Source organism: Salvia miltiorrhiza, chromosome 7 (assembly GCF_028751815.1).
Source record: "Salvia miltiorrhiza cultivar Shanhuang (shh) chromosome 7, IMPLAD_Smil_shh, whole genome shotgun sequence".
In the NCBI taxonomy this organism is placed as follows: Eukaryota; Viridiplantae; Streptophyta; class Magnoliopsida; order Lamiales; family Lamiaceae; genus Salvia; species Salvia miltiorrhiza.
In genome coordinates, this window is record NC_080393.1 from 24,698,054 (window position 1) to 24,722,472 (window position 24,419).

General features: G+C 34.0%; 4 protein-coding genes across 6 annotated transcripts; 1 reads left to right on the top strand and 3 right to left on the bottom strand.

Annotated features, from left to right (window-relative positions):
- Positions 1-592: 592 nt before the first annotated feature.
- Positions 593-2,203, top strand: LOC130993650 (probable xyloglucan endotransglucosylase/hydrolase protein 33). Its single transcript, XM_057918629.1, has 4 exons — positions 593-1,062; positions 1,135-1,235; positions 1,315-1,523; positions 1,595-2,203. Exons 1-4 carry the CDS (start codon positions 831-833, stop codon positions 1,995-1,997), a joined length of 945 nt encoding a protein of 314 aa, XP_057774612.1. The 5' UTR covers positions 593-830; the 3' UTR covers positions 1,998-2,203.
- Positions 2,120-6,335, bottom strand: LOC130993649 (benzaldehyde dehydrogenase, mitochondrial). The gene is made up of 11 exons (XM_057918628.1): positions 5,852-6,335; positions 5,115-5,249; positions 4,888-5,030; positions 4,643-4,796; positions 4,319-4,548; positions 3,971-4,060; positions 3,295-3,468; positions 3,068-3,205; positions 2,818-2,955; positions 2,660-2,721; positions 2,120-2,583 (listed from the first exon to the last, which is right to left on the bottom strand). Exons 1-11 carry the CDS (start codon positions 5,910-5,912, stop codon positions 2,310-2,312), a joined length of 1,599 nt encoding a protein of 532 aa, XP_057774611.1. The 5' UTR covers positions 5,913-6,335; the 3' UTR covers positions 2,120-2,309.
- An 8,961-nt stretch (positions 6,336-15,296) lies between these two features.
- Positions 15,297-17,911, bottom strand: LOC130993651 (protein-S-isoprenylcysteine O-methyltransferase A-like). Of its 3 annotated transcripts, none has more exons than XM_057918630.1 (2): positions 17,278-17,911; positions 15,297-16,382 (listed from the first exon to the last, which is right to left on the bottom strand). In XM_057918630.1, exon 2 carries the CDS (start codon positions 16,269-16,271, stop codon positions 15,678-15,680), a length of 594 nt encoding a protein of 197 aa, XP_057774613.1. In that variant the 5' UTR covers positions 16,272-16,382; positions 17,278-17,911; the 3' UTR covers positions 15,297-15,677. The 3 variants fall into 3 exon arrangements, with proteins under 3 accessions (XP_057774613.1, XP_057774614.1, XP_057774615.1); XM_057918631.1 differs by having other exon boundaries at positions 17,186-17,624; XM_057918632.1 differs by lacking the exon at positions 17,278-17,911 and adding an exon at positions 17,116-17,234.
- Positions 17,912-19,852: 1,941 nt separating this feature from the next.
- On the bottom strand, positions 19,853-22,852 carry LOC130993652 (superoxide dismutase [Fe] 3, chloroplastic). Its single transcript, XM_057918633.1, has 8 exons — positions 22,523-22,852; positions 22,315-22,407; positions 21,590-21,781; positions 21,237-21,408; positions 20,673-20,746; positions 20,556-20,582; positions 20,413-20,436; positions 19,853-20,329 (listed from the first exon to the last, which is right to left on the bottom strand). Exons 1-8 carry the CDS (start codon positions 22,631-22,633, stop codon positions 20,204-20,206), a joined length of 819 nt encoding a protein of 272 aa, XP_057774616.1. The 5' UTR covers positions 22,634-22,852; the 3' UTR covers positions 19,853-20,203.
- Positions 22,853-24,419: the final 1,567 nt, after the last annotated feature.

Below are 24,419 nucleotides of genomic sequence, written 5' to 3' on the forward strand. Positions count from 1 at the left end.
GTTTCCTTTTTGGTCTGTCCCACGAAGCATGACACGTTTCTAAAAATAGTAAAAAATTTATCCTTTATTCACATTTTCACTTTTTCACCTACCACACTTAACACACAAAATATCAATTTCTTAATTCCCGTGCCGAAAAGAAGTGTGTCATGCTTCATGGGACGGAGGGAGTACTAATTACGATATACATGTATATTCAAATATACGGTCGGACTTAATCATGAAAATAGTGGCATATAGTTAAAACCTAAGATGATAATCCAAGTGATGGATTTTGGATATGTATTTATGTTTAGTTAGGAATGAGTAGTTTTTTTCCCCTTTAATCCAATTTTTTTAGTTAACCTAAATTGTGGACTACTACCACATCCAAGAAAGCTCCACTTGAGAATGATTCTGCTTACAGTTGTATGATGTTCATTGATTCACCATATTGTCAAATTTGTTTTATTCATATTACTTAGATGCAGAAAATGATGGTATAATTTTATTGTGGCTAATAAATTCAATAGATATAAAGTCAATCTAACATTTTATCAAGTTTAATACAATGTGCATAATAATAACATTATATTATAAACATGAAATACTCAAAATTTTGATATTTATAAATGAAGTGCAAAACCACCTCACTATCAAGAAAGCTTGCACGTCCTTTCCAAGAATTTGATATTTCGTTGCACATGAACTTGTTAATAATTTGCATTCATCGCATAACCTCACATTTGTAAGAGCCGAAAAATGCAGCCAGCTTGCAACAACTAAGCACAAACCCTTATAAATATTCACACCAGCATTAAATCCATTCCCATCTCTTGCAAAAAGCAGGAATGGCAATTTCCCACCAAAAATTATTTACAGCAATTCTTATTTTATGCAACACAATCCCAGTCCATGTTTACTCCCGCGGCCCTGTTTACAGGCCTCCGGATGTTGAGAGATTAACCGATAGTTTTACTCGATTATCGGTTAATCAGAGCTGCAACGTGTTCTTCGGAGGGGCCAACGTGCATGTGGCGAGCAACGGGAGCAATGCTGAGCTGAGTTTGGACAAGTCCTCAGGTGAATTTAGAAGCATGTTGTCACATGATTCTTTCATCTTCTTGTGTTCCTGATTTGAGGTTTCTTCTTCAGGTTGTGGCTTGTCGTCCAAAAACAAATACTACTACGGATTCTTCAATGCGGCTATGAAGCTGCCTGCCGGTTTTACATCAGGAGTTGTGGTGGCATATTATGTATGTATCAACAATTCTGTTTTCCCCTGTTTTGCTGTAAGAATCTCCAAATCCAATGCTGCCTGCTCTGTTTTTCCAGCTATCGAATTCCGATGCATTCCCCCACAACCATGACGAGATTGATTTCGAGCTGCTCGGGCACGAGAAGAGAAGGGAATGGGTGCTGCAGACCAACATGTATGGCAACGGAAGCGTAAGCACCGGAAGGGAAGAGAAGTTCTACCTGTGGTTTGATCCGACGCAGAGCTATCACGACTACAGCATTCTTTGGAACAATCACCACATAGTGTATGCTTCTCTCTTTCACATCCTCAAACACAACGTCGCCTTTCACAGCTCTCACAGAGAAACACATGCAGGTTTTTGGTGGATAATATACCTGTAAGAGAAGTCATTCACAGTGATGCTATATCCTCTGCTTATCCATCAAAGCCAATGTCAGTTTACGCGACTATCTGGGACGGATCACAGTGGGCAACTCGTGGCGGGAAATACCCCGTCGATTACAAGTATGCACCGTTTGTGGCATCAATGGGAGGGATTCAAATGGAGGGCTGCATCTTCAACACCAAGGATATGGCTCCTTTGTGTTCAAGAAGCAGCCTGTCGAGCTTAGACCCCGTTGACGGGGAGCGCTTTGCTAAGCTGTCTAGCCAGCAAACTAGAGGGTTGGAATGGGCTAGGGGAAAGCACATGTTCTACTCATATTGCCAAGACAAGTCCAGATACAAAGTTATGCCACCAGAATGCAATGGAAAATAGTAGGAAGAAATCTTCTAGTTTGATTCTTTTTGAATAAATTATAGACTATTATAAAGATGGAGATCAAATAACAATTGATGTATTACCAAATAACAATCTGCATATAGAATTTCATTCATATGTAAACATAAAATATCACACATTTTATTGCACCAGAATATGTAGATGACTTAGATTGCAACATAATTTATTGATGATGTTTATTACAACTGGGTATACAAATGTCAAGCATTCAAGCTAAGACAAATTATAGTCATCAAATCAAACTCATAGACTTGCAACCTAAACTTATGAATGTATAATTCAGAGAGCTCACAGCCATGCTGGATTCTTGATAGGGGTAACGACTGCTTTCACTTGCAAGTAATTCTTGAGACTGTATTCTCCCTTCTCCCTCCCGATTCCACTCATCTTGTATCCGCCAAATGGAATTGTAGCATCAAAGGTGTCGAAGCAGTTGATCCACACTGTCCCAACTCTCAATGCTCTCATCAAGGTATTCGCGGTATCAAGGTTCTGAGTGAACACTCCAGCAGCAAGACCATACCTGCTCTTGTTGGCCCTCTGGATCACTTCATTGAGGTCCCTGGAATTCACAAGAATAAATAACTAAGTCGGTTCATCAGTTTCATAATATTTTGCATAAGATTCTTTGAACGTACTTAAATTTCAGGACAGTCTGCACAGGGCCGAAGATCTCATCCCTTGCAATCGGCATATCATCCTATAAAAGTTGTAAAAAAACTACTATATTAGTAAATGATGACCAATAAATAATAATGCAGCAAGTTTGGACATTTCACTCTTCAGTTAGGTATACCTTGACATCAGAGAAAACAGTTGGCTGAATGTAATAGCCCTTTGTACCAAACCTATCACCTCCAGTTTCAAGGGTTGCCCCAGATTCCTGTCCAATTCTGATATACTTGAGGATCTTCTCAAATTGTTCTGAATCGATCTGAAGTTCAAAACATTGTTGTATCAGTATGACGGATAGGATGACAAGAGACATCCTCAGCGTATAATAATGCCGAAAATGCAGCCAAGGATAAGGAAACACGGGCATTTACCTGAGGACCTTGCTCTATGCCTGCCTTGAATGGATCCCCAACAGTACGCTTCAGGGCCCGTGCTTTTGCTTTCTCCACAAACTCATCATAAACCTTTTCATGCACGTACGTCCTAGATCCAGCACAGCAGCATTGTCCCTGCACAAGTTCCATATGACAGAGAGATATTTCATAAGATTCAGAAAAAAATCAGCAGTAGGGCAATGACCGGTAAGAGCAGGAGATACCTGGTTGAAAAATAGAGCAAAGTGTGCTAGTTCAACAGCTTGATCCACATCAGCATCCTCGCAAACGATAAAAGGAGATTTACCTCCAAGTTCCAGAGTAACCGGTTTAAGATTGCTTTTGGCAGACAACTCGAGAACAATTTTACCGGTTTCTGTTGAACCAGTGAAAGCAATCTGCAAATACCAAAAGTGGGCCACGTAAACATCAGGATATGCAGACATATGTATTTTCTGGAGAATCTTACATTCTAAGAGCACAGGGATAATGTAAGATTTACTCCGACCATTATTGTTGCTTCAGAAATATAATTGGTGCTAAAATAAGTTTTCTGAAGAAAGTTTCAAATGTAAAATCATTCAAGTCCTCTTCTTGATTAAGAATAGACACACATTACTTGCATGCTTATGACATGAGTGCATAAGAATCAGCATGAATAACATAGAGGAAATGAGGCATATCTGAACACAGCAGTTAACACCGTACTCATATTTAATCTAGCTGTAGTATTAGATCTATCAAAAGCGATAAAAGATTGTATTTATCAAATTAAGAGAGAAACAGCATTGTTGAATCTAAATCATGGAGAACAGCTCTTATATGAAAAGCCACTGTACAAATTCTTCGCAGCAACCAAATTCATGAATCTGGCGAGAACTATAAATCAGTAGTTAGTACCTTGTCCACATCCATGTGGCTGCAAAGAGCAGCACCAGCCGTAGGACCAAATCCAGAAACAATATTCAGAACCCCATCAGGAAGACCAGCCTGTCCGAAAACAATTTAATATCAACAATGAATTCATCATCATATATGTTAAGTCAACAACATATTATTTTAAAGAGAAATGCTAAAAACTAGAGAATCATTCATATAAGGGATTAGGTCTGTGATTGAACCAAGGTGACAAAAAAATGATATTTTGGTCACTTTAAACTTTTACATGAGCCAAAACAACTATGAGTGGTAATAACGAAATACAAAAAGAATATAAAGCTAATATGCAGTGCAGCATAATTGGCATACCTCATGCAATAGCTTGGATACAAGTAATGCAGACAATGGTGTCTGCTCTGCTGTTTTGAGAACAACGGTGTTGCCACAGGCCAGAGCAGGTCCAATTTTCCAAGCAAGCATCAGGAGAGGGAAGTTCCACGGAATAATCTGGCCAGCCACACCAATTGGTTCGTGCAATGTTTGAACATGAAGGGGTCCATCTGCTGGAACTGTGAGACCGTGAATCTTATCCGTCCAACCTGTAGAAAAAACAAACAAAAATTCATGACTACAGCAGAAGATCAAAATAGGGAATTCTAAGATTCATATATTCTCATCCTTCTGAAGACTCACCAGCATAATAACGAAATAATCTGACAAACATTGGTACTTCTATTTGAGCAGACTGTTCATATGGCTTCCCATTATCCCAGGTCTCAAGGGCTGCTATTTCATCATTATGCTTTTCAACCAAATCAGCAAAGCGTAACAATATCTTCTGTCTCTCCTGTAGCATTTGTACATGGAGAAATTAAGAACTACATACATCAAAATGCAGCAACCAAAGGCAGAAATTAACTGAGATAAGAAATGATTACATAAGCCGTCATTCTAGGCCATGGCCCTTCATCAAAAGCCTTACGTGCAGCAGATACTGCTCGATTTATATCTTCTGCATCACCTTCAGCGACATGTGCAATTACCTCCCCAGTCCTAGGGTCCAAAGTCGGGAAAGTTTTCCCTGATTCAAGCGGCACAACAAATTAGCTCAAGCAACCCAAAACAAAAGCACCTTCCTTCATAAATGGAACATCAGAAAGCTCACCTGATGCGGCATCAACAAATTGCCCATTAATGAGAAGCTTATCATATTGTACACTAACAGGAGGCTTGATTGGATCCTCAAGAGCTGCAGCAGTGCTGAAGCGGTGCACTCCTCTACCTACATTAATTTGTTTTCCTAGAAAGAAATGAATGCGCCTTAATGAAATCCACTTATACAAATATCCGAATGGAGAAACATAAGCTCGTGACATTGATAAGTTAGAAAGCTACATTGTTCCCACCAGGGAGTCGAAATATCAGAAGTGGTCCAACTGAATTGAACCATATTCAAAAAGTTGCCTAAATTCAGCATATGATCAATTAGCATGATAGTGAAAATCTAGAAAACCGGCTCGACCAAATCCTTTTCGAAAGCAATATTTGACAGTAAAGCAATTGTACAATTTATTTATGAAAGCTATACAGATGCCAAATTCGTACCATATCCGGTTGATCAACATCCACGATTTATAAAATAGAGATCCAAGATCACATTTTTATATATCATTCTCAATTTTCAATCTTAAGATTACTAGCGACACAAATGAAAGGGCGAAATAAAACCATTTCCAGATAAGTTAAGGCAAAGATGTAAGCAGTCAACGCCACTACTCAAAAGAGGAAAGAAGAATTTATGAGTAAGCAATAAGATCACTCCAGATTACGAGCTTCGAAGCCCTAAGAAGTCGATACTAACAGCTCATAATCAAACTTATCGTAAAACGAATTGGTACTTACCTCCACGAAGCAAAGGAAGGGAACGAGAAACAAGAGATGAGATTCTCCGAGCCGCCGCCATTGCCAAGCCAAATGATCACGAACTCTCTCTCTCTCTCGTGACTTATTATTATATAGGAGTAGATATTATATTAGATGGTGTTGTAATGGCTATGTTAACATCGAGATTCGCTGATCAAGATTAGGTAACCGATTATGGGTAAACTGAGCAGACGTAGATAGAAGGAGCAGTGTCCAAACAAAGATACATATATAAGCAGAGAGAGAGAGAGAGAGTAGGTGCGTCAAATTTCCAATTCTTTGTGAGTTGTTGTTGTCATTTGTCATGACCCACCGAGATTTGTTTCAACTATTTTACCATTTATCTTTTCTGAGGTATTATCCAACTCATCTCACCAATCCAAATTCCGCACTACTTTGTCACAACTATTAGATTATTCAAACTCAATAATTCAAATCACACACCTTTCAATTTCCTTTTTTCGAAATAAATTTCAGTTTTGAATTTTAGTCCGTAGATATAATAGTCAGTGTTTCATATTACCACGCCATGCCCATCAGTATGTAAACGAATATTCTTGTCTTTTGTTTGCGTTTCTTTAATTTGTTAGTACCACTCTACTTTTAGCATTCAAAAGAGAAATAAAGGATTTTTCTCTTCTTTTAATGTTGTACAACGTCAGTAATATATAACCGCATTGATTATAGAAATTAGTAAATCTTGTTCATTTTCAATACTAGATTTGCTCGTGTAAAAAATCTAAAACAATAAATCTATGCAGCCACATTGTGGCCACTCACTTAGTATAATAAGAAAAATCTTGATTTATTTAATTTATTTTTTAAAATAAAAATAAAATTAGTTATTTTATTATATTTTCTATATTGTACTTATTTTTTTATTTTTTTTTGGAATTTTTTATTTTTAATTTATTTTTTAATAAAAATAAAAAAGTTACCAAAAATTATAAAAAAATAACTACAATGTAGATAATACGATAAAATAATTAAATTTTATTATTATTTTAAAAAATAAGTTAAATAAATTAAATTATTTTCTATTTAGGTAAATTGTGGGTGGCCACAATGTGGCTGTTTAGCATTACTCAAATTTACCAATCTTTAATTTTATAATTTTTGGCTTATTATAAAATACATGGAAATATGTAAAATGAAGGCTTAGTACATATAAGTAGCAGTCACCTATAAAAAAATTAACGGTTTGTGGCCACTAATGAACGGTTATTTATGTAAAATGAAGGCTTGGTACATATATATATAGGGAGATGTTCAAGAAAGAACCATAAATAAAAAAAGAACGGAGAACCATTTTCAGCCATTCGGTCATCAAGATCTACAGTGGATGCATCATCTTGTTGGATGAATATAGAACCTGGGTTCGAATCCTGAAGGGAGCATGTTTTTGTTATTTTTTTAGTGCATTAATTTTAACAGCGAATGCATTAATTTTTACAGTGGATGCATTAGATTTGATGGTTCTCCCGTTCTCACAAATAATGTACTTCTCTCTAGAACCACACCCTATATATATATATATATATATATATATATATACAAAATAAAAAATATATAAAGAACGAGAATATCTTTTTATGTTAAAATATGATAATGTATTACATTTGATCGAAAATTTCAAATTGATCCAAATACCATCACCCACAATAAATTAATCGAAAAATCTACTTGACATAAATAGGAAGAGAATTAAGTACTTGACTAAATAAGTTATCTATAGTAATAGTAATGGGGATTTCTATATCCAGCCGACAATTTCAATGCTAAACATCTTGAACTCGTCAGTTATTGGCAAAACTTATAGAATACTTTCTTATCACTTAGAATTGCATCAAATTAAACTATTGTCTACAATAATCAGAAATTATTCTAACTTTATATCATAGTGCGCACTGCTTCATCTTTTAGGCAATTTATGAGCACATTATAATAATCGACGAATAAATAGACATAAATGCTATGTTGATCAAATTATAGGTTACTTCAAAGACAAAACGTTAGTGTTAAGTTAATGTTTTTAAGGTTATTATTAGTGTTTAATTGATCAGCGCCAAAGAATGTAATACCACGCACTGTTTTTTCCCCTTTTCTATAATAAGTTCAAACACATCGGCCAAGAGGAAAAGAAAACGACAAATTTTGCTTCGAATATTGAATAATCTTATCATCAACAATTCAGTTCTTTTAATAATAATAAAAATAATAATAATTTATTAATTTCCAAATGTAAAATAAAATAGTGCATATCAAGCGAGAAATCTATTGGCTGATAGTGTGTGTGTTATTTTATATATTTTTGTAATAATAATTTTTTAAAAAATGCTACTATGTAATGTAGCTAAAAAGTTGTATTAAAATGACAACTAAATCAATATATTCCATGTTCCCCCACTTTTAATTATTATTGTGAAAAACAGAATATATATTTAGGAGTAGCATATTAGTATATAAGGTAAAAACACACTACTAATTTTGAAGATATATCTGATATCTCCACGTCCACTCATTTGCTAAAAATGCACACTTTTTCACGTGGAGACACAATCGAAGCGTATCCGATTTTTATTTTTAGTTTTAGTTTTCACGTGGAGACACAATCCATGAGTATTTCAGATTTTATTTTATTTTATTATTTTTTTGAGGGAAGAGTATCCGAAATAAATAAAAAATACTCCGTAATTAGCTGTATATTTAAATTTTGGCGGGTGGTGCGACATGAAACGTGGAGGACAAAAGATCACCCTAATATTTGGCGCGTTGCCCGACGTCAAATAGTTGTACAATTCTCAACGGCACGTGCAGTATGCATTAATGTATTAACACATGCAGCCTTTCTACTTTTCCAAAACTCTCGACACTTGTAACTAGGGATCACAATGGATCTTGGACCCGTACGAATCTGCATCTTAATTTTTTGGATTCGACGGATTTGGATTTGGATCTGGATCTCAGTTTTGAAAACGGATCTGAATCTGGATCTTAAAATTTTAGATCCGGATTCGGCCCAGATCCGACCCGTGGATTCGTTTTATTTTATATATATATTTTTATATTTTATATTTAGTTTACTAATAATATTAACTAAATTAAAAATAATAAATAAATTATATTCAAAAGAATAAAACTTAAAAGTAATTAGATAAAAGTATTTTGTGTTATATTTTTCATGATGGAAATTAGATATTGTTGATTTTGTGAAATTTTTTTAATTTAAGTTAAAAATAGTAGATCCATGGATCTGGACCTGTGGACCCGCGGATCTGACGGATCTGGATCTGGATCCAAAATTTTCAGATCCACGGATCTGGATCTGGATCTGGTATATGAAAACGGATCTGGATCTGGTATTGGCCAGACCCGGTCCAGATCCGGCCCGTTGCCATCCCTACTTGTAACTAGGGCTATAAATTCGGGTTGCGGGTATCGGGTATACTCTCACCCGTCTCGATACCCGCGCGGATATCGGGTACCCGATACCCGCAAATTTGAAGAGAAGGGTCGAGTGAGGGTATCAAATTCTCAAAAATCGCGGGTAGAGGGTACCCGCATACTCGCAATAAATATTTAAAGATTAAAATTAAATAATTTTATTTAACAATATTAGGAAATAGGAATTAAACCAAAAATTCCAAGCCCTAGTTTCATCTAATCTCTCTGTCTCTGCTGCCTGCCTCTGCGAGTCTGCGTCCTTCTCCTCCCTGCCTCTCGACTCTCTCCAGTCTCCACTCTCGACTCCGCCGCCGGCGCCGCTGGCCCGTGCCGGCCCGTTGCCGCCCACCCTCGCTGCTGCCCCGCGTCCGCCCACCCTCGCTGCTGCGTCGCGCTGCTGCCTCGCGCCCGCACGTCGCCGCCCCCTCGGAGCTGTCCTCCTTCGCGCAGTCGCCACTGCCCGCCTCTTCCCGTCTCCGGCAGAACTAAGGTAAGTTCTCAATTTACTTAGGATTATACGATTAAATTGACTGAATGTTGAATTAGTTTAGTTTAGTGTTCAGGTCCAATTGAATTTTTGCATAATGAATTGAATGCCTACAATATTAGTATGTGGTTGTTCAAAATTCTTCCAGATTTTTCATTTGCTTGTTTATTTGTTATATGTGGAGCAGTGTGATGTAAAAGCCAAATCTTTCGTGCTGGGCCTGCTGGCTATCATTTTGCGGGACTGTAAGGGTACCATCATACCCGCAGCGGGTATTCGGGTACCCGCATCGGGGAGGAGGGTCGGGTGAGGGTGGGGTTTTCGGCAGTTTTCGTCCCGCGGGTACCCGATTTTACACCCATACTTGTAACGTTTTTTTAAAAAAAATTAAAATATTAAATAAAGAAATTAAAAGATCGCTGCAACGTTTAACACATTATCTCCTTTATTTTCTTCTATTTTTCTGTTTAATTTTTTACTCCTTTTCAATACTTTTAAAAAAAATTCTATTCTCTTCATTTTTTTAATATTACATTTATTCACATCAATGGTTATTTTTTATTACAACTATAATTACTTAACCAAATAATTAAAATTATAAGATTTTGTGAGTAAAAATAATAATTTTCGTGAAAAAAAGTAATAATTTTGAAATACTACATTTCTTCATATGAATAATTACTTTTTTGTTAAGATTATATTTACTTTTAATAAGTATAAAATATACAGTTATTAGCACAACTGTATACTTGTGTTAATATAAGTATTTACTTTCATTCAATATAAAGTACTACTTATATTTTCCAAATCCTATATCCTGAACACTAAACCCTAAACCTTGAACGCTAAATCATGAACCCTAATAGGAATATTCACTTTTAATAATCATAAGATATACATTTGTTCACACAAATGTATACTTATGTTAATATAAATATTTAACTTCATTCAATATAAAATATTACGTACATTTTCTAAACCTTAAACCCTGAACATTAAACTTTAAACCTTGAACACTAAACCATAATAGGAATATTTACGTTTAATAAGCATAAGATATACATTTGTTAGCAATAATGTATTCATTCAATACAAAGTATTATATTTTCTAAACCCTAAACCCTGAAAATTAAACCCTAAACTCATATAGGAATATTTACATAAAGATATACATTTGTTCCTATGAATGAAAATAACAATTATCATAAACAACTTTAATAATTTATAAACATTACATTTTGATTTATGCTTAATTGTTCTAATTTTAGGGACTTGCATGAGCTTTATTTTAAGATAATCTTCTGGAAATTGGTGCATTTTATGGTGTATTTTATGCTTTGCAGGAGATTTAGGTTTTCGAGATGAAGAGTGCAAATTTTGAAGAGTTTGGGCTAAGAATTACGTTTTTGTGCATACTCTGGCATGTCAGAGAAGCGAAGCCCCGCATGCCAGAGCAGCGAAATGGGAAGCCAGAGAAATGCTCCAGAGCCAGAGCAGCGGAACCAATCCAGAGCAGCGGAGCCAAGTCAGAGCAGAGAAATGTGCTCTGTCGCTGCAGAGCAGAGAAATCCGCGGAATGCCAGAGGAGCGGAGCCGACATCTCCAGAGCAGAGAAATCAAAGCCCAGAGCAGAGAAATCAAAAGGCCAGAGCAGAGAAATCAAAAAGCCAGAGAAATGAAAAGCCAGAGAAATCGAATCCCAGAGCAGCGAAGTGAACTAGCCAGAGCAGAGAAATCAAGAAGCCAGAGCGGAAGCCGTTTCTCTGGCGAGAGCCGCGAATTCGGCCAGAATGGAGATGACTTGCAGCGCGCGTCACAGCTGGAAGTTGCCTTATCTTACACGATTCTATTGCCTTTAGAATTCTACTTTGCATGGCAACTTCCATGGTGATCTAGAGGGATTTGAAGTCTATAAATAGGGCCATACTTTTCATTGTAACAATCATCCTTTGCCCTAATCTCTAGTTTTCCGCCAAGTTAGCTAAAGCTTAGGAATTTTATTGCTTTCATAGTTCTAGTTTCGATTTCTGTTCTTAGTTAGTTTAAAATAGTTCTTTTAATTCATGTTTTAGATTAGTTCCCGTTTAGAGTTGTAATTACGTGACAGATTACTTCTCGAGACGATTTACGGTATTTATTTAATCAAGTTTATTTATTTGCTTTTGCCTGCGTTTCCTTTAAATTCTGCAATTTAAATCATGCACTTTAAATTATGCAATTTAGTTTCTGCCTAGTTAGATTAGAATATAAGATTTTAATTAAAGTTATTTAAATTTAATTTGCCTAGTTAATTCTTTACTTTAAGTTCATTTAATTATTGCCTAGGGTTTAATAGTTTAATTCGCCTAGATAATTTTAAGATTAAGTTTTTTAGTTAAGTTTAATTTACAAGCATTAGTTAATAATTCCTTTTCGCCTAGTTAAGTTTAATTCACGTTAATTTACTTTCCATGTTTTAGTTTAATAATCCAACCTTTACTGTTTTCGTTGTGACATAATTAAAAGCCCTTAAAGATCTTCCTTGAGAGATGACACTGGATCAACTTACCATCACTAGGATGTCCTTGTTCTATTGCAAGTCAAACTAGAGGTGTTCTAGGTTGAGTCACATTTCATCATATCAATAATTATTTTTCCTTATGACTATGATTACTTGACCAATATACAAAATTACAAGTTCTAACGAGTAAAAATAACATTACTTTTATACATATCAATAATTATTTTTTCTTACAATGTATTTGATAAAATAACTAAAAGTACAAATTCTCATGAATAAAAGTAACAATTATCGTGAACAAATGTAATAATTTAGAAACATTACATTTCATAGTAATAATAATTACTTTTTGTGATGACAATAATTACTTGACCAAATAGTTAAAGATAAAAGTACTAGCGAGTGGAAATAACATTACTTTTCTTCACACCAATAATTATTTTTACTTACAAAAATAATTACTTGAGCAAATAACTAAAAGTAAAAGTTCTCATGAATACAAATAAACATTATTATGAAGAAATGTAATATTTCAAAAACATTACCTTTTTTCATAATAATAATTAGTACTTTTTATCACAACAATAATTCATTTTCTTACGATAATATTTATTTTTCTTGCAATAATGATTATTTGACCAAATAGTAAGTTTTCGTGTGTAAAATAAATATTATTTTTCTTGCTACAATAATTACTTTACCAAATAATTAAAAGTACAAATTCTCATGAATAAAAGTAACAATTATCGTGAATAAATGTAATAATTTTGAAATATTACTTTTTTCCATATGTATATAGTTACTTTTTATTTCGGTTTTTTTTTGTTTTATTTTTCTGCTTCAATTTTTTTTTTTCTGGTTTTTTTACAATGATTTTTAACAGGAATATTTACTTTTAATAAGCATAAATTATACATTTGTTAGAAAAAATGTATACTTATATTAATATAAGTATTTATCTTCATTGAATATAAAATATTATATTTTCTAAACCCTGAATACTAAATCCTCAACCCTAATAGGAATATTTACTTTAATAAGCATAAAATATACATTTGTTAGCATAAATATATACTCCCTCTGTCCCACGAATCTTGACACGTTTTCCTTTTTGGGCCGTCCCACGAATCTTGACACGTTTCCATTGTGGGTAATAATTATTATATTCTATCTCCTACTTTATCACTTTTATTACTCTCTTTCTCTCTCTCCTACTTTATCGCTTTTATTACCTTATTTCCCCTACTTTATCACTTTTATATTTTATTAACTACACACTTAAAACACTAATCTACAACTACTTAGTTCTTGTGCCGAATCCAAACGTGTCAAGATTCGTGGGACGGAGGGAGTACTTATGTTAATATAAATATTTACCTTCGTTTAATATAAAGTATCCCCTCGGTCCACGATATCATTTCCACATTGCGGACAACGGGGGTTTTAAGAAAATGGTGGATAGTAGTGGATATTGTAGTAAATGGAGTTTGAGTCCCATTATTCTTGTGAGTGGAAGTTTGTGGACCCTACTTCTATAAATAAAAGTGGAAACGATATCGCAGACGGATCGAAATAGCAAATGTGGAAAAGATATCGCGGACAGAGGGAGTATTATATTTTCTAAACCCTAAACCCTGAGCACTAAAACCCTAAGGGTTAATTGCATCAAAATACCCGACCTTTTCTCAAAATTTGGTTTTTTGACAAACTTTTTAATTGTAGCAAAAATTTTAGCTACGTTTCAATTTATTGCAATGTTTGTCCCGCGTATATTTTCGGCCAAATTCATGCTGAGGTGGACCTCCGTAAAGCTTAGGTGGCATGTCGTGCCGGGTAATGAAACATTGTCGTCTCAAATCCATAGCAATAAATTGAAACGTAGCTAAAATAAATTGGCCGAAAATGAACGGATTTGGCCGAAAATATATGCGGGAGGACATTGCAATAAATTGAAACGTAGCTAAAATTTTTGCTACAGTTAAAAAGTTTGTCAAAAAACCAAATTTTGGAAAAATGTCAGGTATTTTGATGCAATTAACCCGAACCCTAAACCCTGAAGTCTGAAACCTAATAGGATTCTTTTTAATAAAAAGTAATTATTGATAGAAAGAAATGTAATATTTCAAAAAATATTATCTTTGCTCATATTGATATATATGATGAAATGTAATGATTTAAAAATATTACTTTTCTTTATGTCAATAATTTCTTTTTGTCATAATAATAATTATTTTGCAATAACATAAAAATAAATTAAATATAAACAAAATAAAATAAAAAATATTATAAAAAATCAGAAAAAAAAGAAAACATAAAAAAGAAATTGAAATAGTAAAAACAAAACAAAAAACTGAAATAGAAACATAAAAAGAAATTAACCAAAAAACATTTAATACAAAATAGCAAAAAACATAAAAAAAAAAAAAAGAGAGAGAAAACGCATGTTTAAAAGAAAACAGAAAAAGAAAAAGAAAAAGTTAAAAAAAAAGACAAAAAAATAAAAAAACGCAAAGAGTAAAAAAACCAAAAAAAAAAACTGAAATAGAAACATAAATAAAACATAAAAAGAGATTAACCAAAAACTATTTTTTAAAAAAAGAGCAAAAAACATTTAAGAGAGAGAGAGAGAGAGAGAGAGAAAACGCATGTATAAAGAAAACAGAAAAAGAAAACAAAAAAAAAGACAAAAAAAGAAGAAAAAAAAAACTCAAAGAGGAAAAAAATGGTACAAATGAGTATTGGAACCCATGAGAACCTTGGGGATGGGGAGGGCGCGAGATGCGTGCGGAGCCATTGCACTCAGTGTTGTTTTGAATTATGAAGAAATAAATATAAGGCTTCGGTTAACCGACCCGCCACATGGGGTGCGGTCAAGTATTTGCGTTCCACTAAAAGCCTCTAATCGAAAATGATCACTATCAAGTTCATGAGTTCAAGAACTGCATAGTAGGAACATTTGATATGAACATGCACTAAACATTTAGCTAATAATCTTGAATGCAATCCAAAGATTTCAATCGACATAAAACATACAGTTATATCCAAACAAAAAAAACGACATTGAATTAGAAACCAAGAAAGACCTATTTTAAGAGGAGTCGGATTTGGATCCAAATACAAGTACCATCTTACGGATCTTGACCGAAAAGATGCTCTCGTGCCTGTTTTATGGAATGCCAAACACAAAAAAGTATGTTTGAAGCTGCTTTCCCCAAAATGGCTTTTAGGAAACAATAGCTACAAGCCTAACAAAAATGAGAGAGCGCAGCTATTAGCAATCATGCTCTATCTAAACATGAAACATGATTGAAATTGAAACTGTATGGACTATGGAGCACTGGCAAGAATTCAGCACCAAATATAGGGTAAGGTCATCACTTTACAAATGGGATACCGGAAGCCGTTCGTCTAGCATACGCCTCATACTGAGAACCAAAATACTGCCTCAAGAAAAACTCCTCATATGGTATCCTAATTTGGAAAAAACGCCAAACCACTAGTGCAAATCCAAGCGTACATACCGGATTGCAAAGCATTATTTGAGTACCAACGGACCAGATAAAGAAGCCACAGTAACTTGGATGCCGGACATACTTGTAGAGCCCATGAGTGATCAATACATGATCATCATCAATATATTTCTTTATTAGATGAGTGAAGGACCTACCAGCAGTTATTATAGCCAACTTCCGTATCACTTCACCAACGACTACCAAGGCAAGACCCATGTTGCTTACTTCCCACTGTTCCTTCATCTCCGGGAAGAAATGAACTTCAATCAAGTACTCTATCAGGGAGCAGATCATTGCCATAACATAGTCTATGCTGAGTAAAAGGGAATTCAGAGTTACTTTGTGAATCCCGTGGAAGTAAACTGCTAGAAGAAACTCAGAACTGTGAAAGAAGAATGTCGCAAAGAGCATTTGCGATATATGTCTGAAAGCCGTGAAGCTGAAGATCTCCGACATTTTTCAAAAGAACACCCAAAAGCCTATCCTCAGGATTAATAAACAAGTCTCATGCTCAGAATCATCTCAAACAATGAAACTTGGATAAGTTACTCTTGCTTTATTCCAGACCTGAAATGGTTGTAGAGAAGTAAGAAATTAGTGATGAAACACAGGGGGCTCCACTTTGTTTAACAGATGCACTATAAATGACATCGCTAGAGAAAGCACAAGCTCAAAATCACATTTGATGCAAAGATATGAAATCGTTCATTAGTGTCTAGCATAACAACAACATTGGATCAATTCAAAAACATCTACACTCCAAATGTAACAGTCTTCATCCATATTAGAGAAACATTACTTTTAGGAAGGCCTAATCAACCCGGTTATCGCATTATTAAATTAAAACTGAACAAGCTGCTAGCTCTTTGTGCCTAGTTGCAAGGCACATCATGTGTCTATCAAGTTTTGCCTTCCTGCTTAGATATTCAACATGTCTGCCAGTGTTTTACGAAAAATCTGAGGTGATTCATTTTCTAGTGTGAGCTACCATCAACATCTTTACTAATAAACCTAGCTACGTTGACACATGCACTGCGTTACCTAAGAGGAGACGCTAAGGCACAAATCATAGCGATGGGCGGTTATGTTATAGATGCTTTAATTGAAGCTATACAATCATTAAATGCATTACTTGTGGTAATGTTATTTCACATTTTCTAATTCACAAATTTGTCTGCTCAACATTTTTAACAATGTTTGAAACATGTTTCACAAATTCAAAAGCAATCGAAACCATATGCAATTTTACAGCAGTCATATACATATACCAGAGCAATCAAAACCCCAAGCAAAATTATACCAGAAGTTTCCATATTCAGAACAGAAGCAATCAAAACCCTAACAAAATTCAGAGAAATACATAGACATACAGCATTGTATTTACGAGATTGCGCAGCTAGCTAGATATTTGGACATCTTACAGCCAAATCAAAACCGAATCTGTTTCGAAACTTAAAATCACCTGACGTGGGCGAAGCCATGACAGCGCGTGGGCGAAGGCAGAGACGATCACTTCCGTGACGGATCGAAACTGGTTATTGGTGTAGGTCGGCAAACATTTCAGCCAGTCGATCTATGTGCAATCAATGACACCCATGATAAAGGTTGAATTTCCTTCGTATTTTGAATCGTGGAGGTTTGAAAAAACTCAATGGCGAGGAAAGGATAGTTTGTTTGTTTTTTGGTCTAAAAATTTCTTCCGGATTTCATCAAAAGGCGGTGATCCAGAGATTCTGTATGATCACATATTTGTTGAAACAAAAATATTTATTTTCCGTTTGTGTTTTTAGCTTCCCCATATTTTAAATGAAATTATGCATGGTGGTAATACTATATAAATATGGCTATCACTAAGATAAGTTGATAATAATTTTAGAATAACAAAAAAGTACTAACAAGAAAGGTTATTGGTTCAATCATCATGGACCCTTTCTTTTCTAACTCAAAAAAGTTGTAATAGTTGAAAGTCATGTGAAAATTGCACAAATAAGTAAATATTGAGTTAAATACCTGCTAAATATATGAACTATAAATAAAAATGATGTGTCTCGATGAAAATATGAAAGTAATAGTAATAAGGGGGAAGTGGCAAATAGCCCCCTATCATACAATCCCCTAATACGTTTACCTCTCTATCTTTTGATTTTGGGCTGTTAGCCCCTCAACATATCATAAAGAGTGCAAAATGCCCCCTGCTCTTAACGGACATTTAACACCGTTAAGTATTTTTCATTTTTTTTTTCTTACGAATATTTCTTACTATAAGCATATAATTTTTTTTGAATTTAAATTTAAATGTTTGTAATATTTTTTTAAATAAAATCATTTTTGAATACGCACATACACTTTCATTGCATTCTTAATTAATATCTATCGAATTATTTCTACTTCCATATATCGTGTATACTTTTGGGTTTTTAATTAATACAAGGTTATCTTTGTTATGTTTTATTTTTATCTACTATATATTAATTGGTACGATTTTTTTTTTTGTTTATAATATATATGTATATTAAATCTCATCTAACTTTAATTGTTACAAGAACGAAGTGAAAGTGTATGTGCCTATTCAAAAATGATTTTATTTAAAAAAAAATTTACAAACATTTAAATTAAATTCAAAAAAATTATCTGCTTATAGTAAGAAATATTAGTAAGAAAAAAAAAAGAAAAAATACTTAACGGTGTTAAGTGTCCGTTAAGAGCAAGGGGCATTTTGCACTAATTATGACATGTTGAGAGGCTAACAGTCCAAAATCAAAAGATAGGGAGATAAACGTGTTAGGGGGTTGTATGATAGAGAGTTATTTGCTACTTTTCCCTAGTTAATAAATACTAGTATAAATAAATAAAAAATTAAAAAAAAATTTCTTAGACGTATTGATTTGTATTGTATTCAAACTAATTAAATTTATCTGCCCCAATATGTCTCAAATAAATCTCAAAAAATATTTTACTATGTGTTTCCTCTCAAACCCGTGTATTAATTAATACTCACTAATCACTCAAACACATACCTAAAAATTGATGTGCAAATTCGCATTGGACAAGAAAAAATGAATGAAAAATAATTAAGATAAATATGTACTCTTTAATTAAGAAAATTTTGAGAGTATAAAATAAATAAATTAAAATATATAAATTAAGAATTCAAAAAATGAGTATTTAAGATAAAATAAGAATAGAAAATGCAAGATAGGCACATATGATATGCACAAGGCGGTGCCTCTAATTTATAGTCGTATTATATAGTATGCATATATTCCTACTCATCTCAAATTCGATTAAAAAGTTATTTTACTAAACATTATTGATACAAACCGTATAATAGTATTCGATAATTACTTGAATCCATTTAAATTTATAAACAAGTTGTTGCAATAATTAATTATATGTATCAATAAAAATTCAAACAAAGTTTATATAAAACAAAATATTAAAAAAAAAAGGAATAGAGAAAAATTCACCTACACATGTAAATTAATATTCTTATCCGTATAGAATTATGTATTTGTACATGTTCAAAATCTAATTAAAAAGTGATTTATTGCACTTAAAAAAAAAATCGCAACTTTCAGAATTTGAATCTAGTTGCGAGCCATGCGGCATTCATCCATCATAAATCTTAATGATCGAATGAATAAAAATAATTCCCCGTTCTTATTTTATTTAGTGGTGCTTACTTAAACTATATATATAAGGTTGGGTTCCATTGAGAAATTAAATATTTTACGAAATTGCCAAATGTCGAACAAATTAATGATTTTGATGAACAAGTATTTTGGTTTGGGGTTCGAATCTTGGAGTGATGAGATTTTCAACAAATATATCTGCTCATCAAAATTATTGATTTGCTCAATATTTCACAATTTCGCAAAATATTTAATTTTTCAATGGAACCTTTCTCCGTCTCTCTCTCTCTATATATATATACAAACGTACATCTTGTATTACAAAAGTCTATAAACATATTACCAACCTGAATCAAGCATATACCATAAATAATTTCTAAAAGCAGTGGACTGCAGAATCAAAAGTAGAACAAAAAGGCATGTAAATTATATTGGTTGAATTCCCAGCAAATATGAACAAAGGCTTACAGGCTAAAAAGACTAACCGCAACATAACCACAGCTCACAATAAGCTCAGAAGTTTCTCAATGGCTACGAACCATCAACAATAGCCTTGATACCTAGCAACTCCCTCTATGGGACTCCGGCCCACGCCACAATCCGAGTATTTTGAATATCCAATCAACAAAATCATTCCATCTTGGTCTTGCCCCAGGGTGTCTCAAGTTTAAGCATCGGCACACTGAGATATAGACGATGAACTCGTTCCAACACTCCCCTTGCTGGAGCTCTTTTTCCTATTTAAGGTGGAGCATGTCATGCCACTGGGATTTTGGGTTCGCCTAGATTTACAAAAGCCTGTGCACGAGCCATACGTGCTGCTGCTGCATCCCAAGATACGAGGTGATCCATAAATGTGTTGACATATTTGGCTCTATCATTCTGTGATGAAAGATGGCAGGAAGGAATTCATGAAAACGTATTTCTTTGAAAATGTAGGAATGGAAATGTGAATGCCAACTCACCTTGTAATCCAAATAATATGCATGCTGCAAAACGAAGGAAGGATCAGTACAGCTTGATTGCATTAAAAAATGTGAAAAAGGTAACTCGGTATCAGTTTCTTACTCTCCTATGAGAGAGAGAGAGAGAGAGATGAAGTGCGTACCTCCCACAAATCCAGACCAGTTATCGGCTGCAACATTTAATAGATAATTAACATGCTGAAAAGAATATCAGAGTCTAGGCTAATACAAATATAAACATGATGACAGAAACTTCTTACAATGTCATTCCACACCAGAGGGTTAATTGCATTGGATGTTTTAACTATTGCAAGACATTTTTTCTCCCTTTTCACTGTAACAATTTAATAAGGAATTAGTGCTGCTGCAGTAACAAAACCAAGGAGTTCAATTCTGTTTATTGAAAAGAATTCGTAATCATGAGGCCCTACTAATACAAACAAAGGCTTAGACAACCCATGCTATGTCTTAGTTACTACATCAACAACAAATCCTTCCATTTGAATGAAAATAAAATTAAATTAAAAATTAGAAACTCTCTGAATTATTTGCAGATCAGAAATAAAATCTTCTTACCCAATTCATGCAAAAGATAACTTGCAAGGAACAGTAATCGAAAAGAGATAACAGGACAGTATGTGAAGCTTAGACAGCAATATAACCCTAGAAAATGTTGTGTAGCTGCTGATCCTAGTAAACTTTAGAGACTGTAATCAGTTACATCATGGAGAATAAACCAACCATTGCACATCTTGTTCAGATTTCAAATACTTACATAAATTTGAAATGTATTCAACTGAGACAAATGGTCATAGATGACTTACAAACCAACCACACCCAGCAAGATCCGAATGATGTGAGGGCTGCTTCTATGAACTTTTCTCTGAAATTGATGAATGAACCAAAATCCTTTTCTATCTGCTGCAGTAGGCCAAGTGTGGGCATTTCACCTCCTCCAGGTTGCATTGATTCCCAAAAGAAGTCATGATTCCAGACCTTAAATTGATGATGACATAAGATGTCAGAAGCACTCGATGCTATACTAACCAGACCCCTCAAGATTATTGGAAAATAGAGAAATGTGAGGCTTATATGGTTCTTCCATATTGAAAGTTTGAAGTGCTTACTGAAACAGCAAAGCAGACAAAAAGACTAATGAGTAATGAGCGATAATTACCTGAGCTGCAGAGTTGAATTCAGGCCACGGGTTGCCATTGTTATATGTCACTTTGATTAGCTCATCCATTGTATATCCATACAATATATCATTTTTTTCAAGATGTTTGTTAAGCGCTTCAACATAACCACGTTGGTGAGCGCCCCAGTGTACCTCGAGCGTTCTCTGGCTCATATATGGTTCCAGAGCATCCTACAACAAATGACAATTAATGATATTGAGGTGCAAACTTGTACTGTCAAAATCCTAAGAACTCCGGATTATTTTTCAATAAAGTATTTCTTCACTAAGTACAAGCAAATCAATTATATGGTTCAGGGCACAACAAGTAGTGAGATCCCAAATATGAAATGAACATTTAGGAAAGTGCGGCAAGTCAAGCAACTAGTATATAAAATGTTGCCATTCCCCAATTCCTTATACTGTGCATTAAACCTTTACCAGCTGAGATACCACCAGCAGGCAAAGAAATCAAGTGAAAACTTTACATTATCATAAGCCAAAAATGCTTGTGCTTATAGGTTCAAAGAGACCTCTATAAAAATGCCACTAAAACAGGTTTCTCGTGCAATGCGCCTAACAGTAGGATTACATAGACTAAAGCAGACCGCGAGTATTACTAAGTAAGTGAGGAATTTTCTACCTTTTTATCTCCATTATGTTTGTAGTTAATTGAGTTCATATTCGATACACAGAGGGAAAAAGAAAAGAAAGAGCAATCTCACAAGTTCGTAAGGTGGGCTTTTCAGACCATAATACGCAGTGATGCTCGACATTCTGCGACTATTTCTCGATTTATGTCTTCTCTGTTCCCCTCCCTGCATCCACACTCACAAAATATCATCAGAAATCAATATTTCAGTCTGCAGAGAACTTTGCACCACGACACAATGTTAACAGCCCACATTTCAAAATTGCATTGACGCGACATACCAAATGAGAAACGTCGAAAAAACTCCTCAAATTGTTTGAAGATGGCCCAGCAGAGGACCGAACATTGGAGCTCAAAGGGAACTGATTACTACTGCAAGTAACCAAACTCATTTCCTGCTACCGTAACCTTAACCTCCGTTGTGGCTCGAAGAAGATTCCACGAAATCAACACAAATTCGGGCACCTGAACTCTGCGGAAGCCAAAATAAGTTGCAGATGAGAAAAGAATGAGTGAAACCTGAAGAAAAATTGGGTGAGGCATTTCATCGAACATGTAGGGAGCTGGTTCGGAAGGCTAGCATACCTCGGCTAAGAATAAGATAAACAGCAGTAGTAAATAGTTTCTTCCGATGCATGACTTTATCATATTTGGGCTTTTGTCGTCTTGTGTGTTGTTTGTAATTCATTTCATTTAGACGAGCTGCCGTTGGATGGGCCGACGCCTTCTGACAAGGAGTCAGTGAGCTAATTATGCATTATTTTGGGGGAAATGATGATATTTGAAAGCTACACATTTTCTTTACGTATAATCTAATACTTCCACAATAAAATTTACATCATATACTTCCATAATATCAAATACACAAAAGTCCTCACAAATAACAAAGAGAATATAAAATGGAAATAACAATTTACTTTTTTTTTAACTTCTAATTAGAGAGAAAAACAATTTACTTTAAAACTTCTAACTTATGTAACTTTCTCATTTTAAATATATTATTTATAAATTACATATTAAATTAAAGCTCTTGTCATGAATTTAAATTTAATATGCATATTAAATATTTTAAAATTAATTAAAGTGCACAGTTTTTAGGAAAAGGAAAGAAAAAAGTTAGAATGAAAAAAGGAAAGAGAAAATGAAATAAATAAATTCTACTCCCTCCTTCCCAATAAAAGTGACCACTTTTTTTTGGGCACGGAGATTAAGAAGGGGATTGTTATGTTTTAATTGAGTGTGTCCCACCAAAATTAGTGAGTAATTTTTAGAAAGTGGCCTACAATTGTTGACCAAATTAGTGAGTAATTTTGACATTTTTAGAAAGTGGCCTACAATTGTTGACCAAATTAGTGAGTAATTGTTGACTTAATTAAAGTAAATTTTTGCCATTTTTAGAAAGTAGCCACTTTTAATGGGACACCCAAAAAGGAAATGTGGCCACTTTTATTGGGACGGAGGGAGTAGAATTTAGTGGGAATGTCATGGAATTGAGCGAAAATGTTGCAAATATGACTCAATTAAGTTAAATAAACTGGTGACAAGTGAGAAATTGAACAATTCTTTAGTTTATAAATTTCCCCTAATTTATGATTAGATTGACAAAATTGCAATTAAATTAGTGGGAAATGAGTGATTAAAAAACTGTTTTTTTCATATTATATAATAGATAATGATAGATGGCATAATTCATAAACATGTTCAATAGGTATTACAAACCAGAAACAATCTATTTCTGAACTCATTTTAAAGAAATTAAATGAATTTATTATAAAAAAAAATTGTAACGTTGAAATGTATTTGACATCAATTCTCCTTGATTCTAAAAATAAAATCACAAAGCGCAACCGGCTGTATCAAATCACAAATCACAATCACAATCACAATCACAATCACGGGGTCTGACTTTATTAAATAGGAAAACGTCACATTGATGGAACAATATATTCGTATGGTAATTTTAAAGAAGAAAATATAATATTTGGGCACTAATTGAATTATTGAAAAAACACAATTGATGCCATATACTTTCCCTTATGGCATATTAGTGCAGTTAATGTCATATACTCTCTTTTATTTAGTGTTGCACGAATATTAGTGTCATATACTTAGATTTTTTTTTTTCTCGGTTGGCACATATGGCACTGGTGCCTAACCCGCGAGCAAATCCGAATCCGA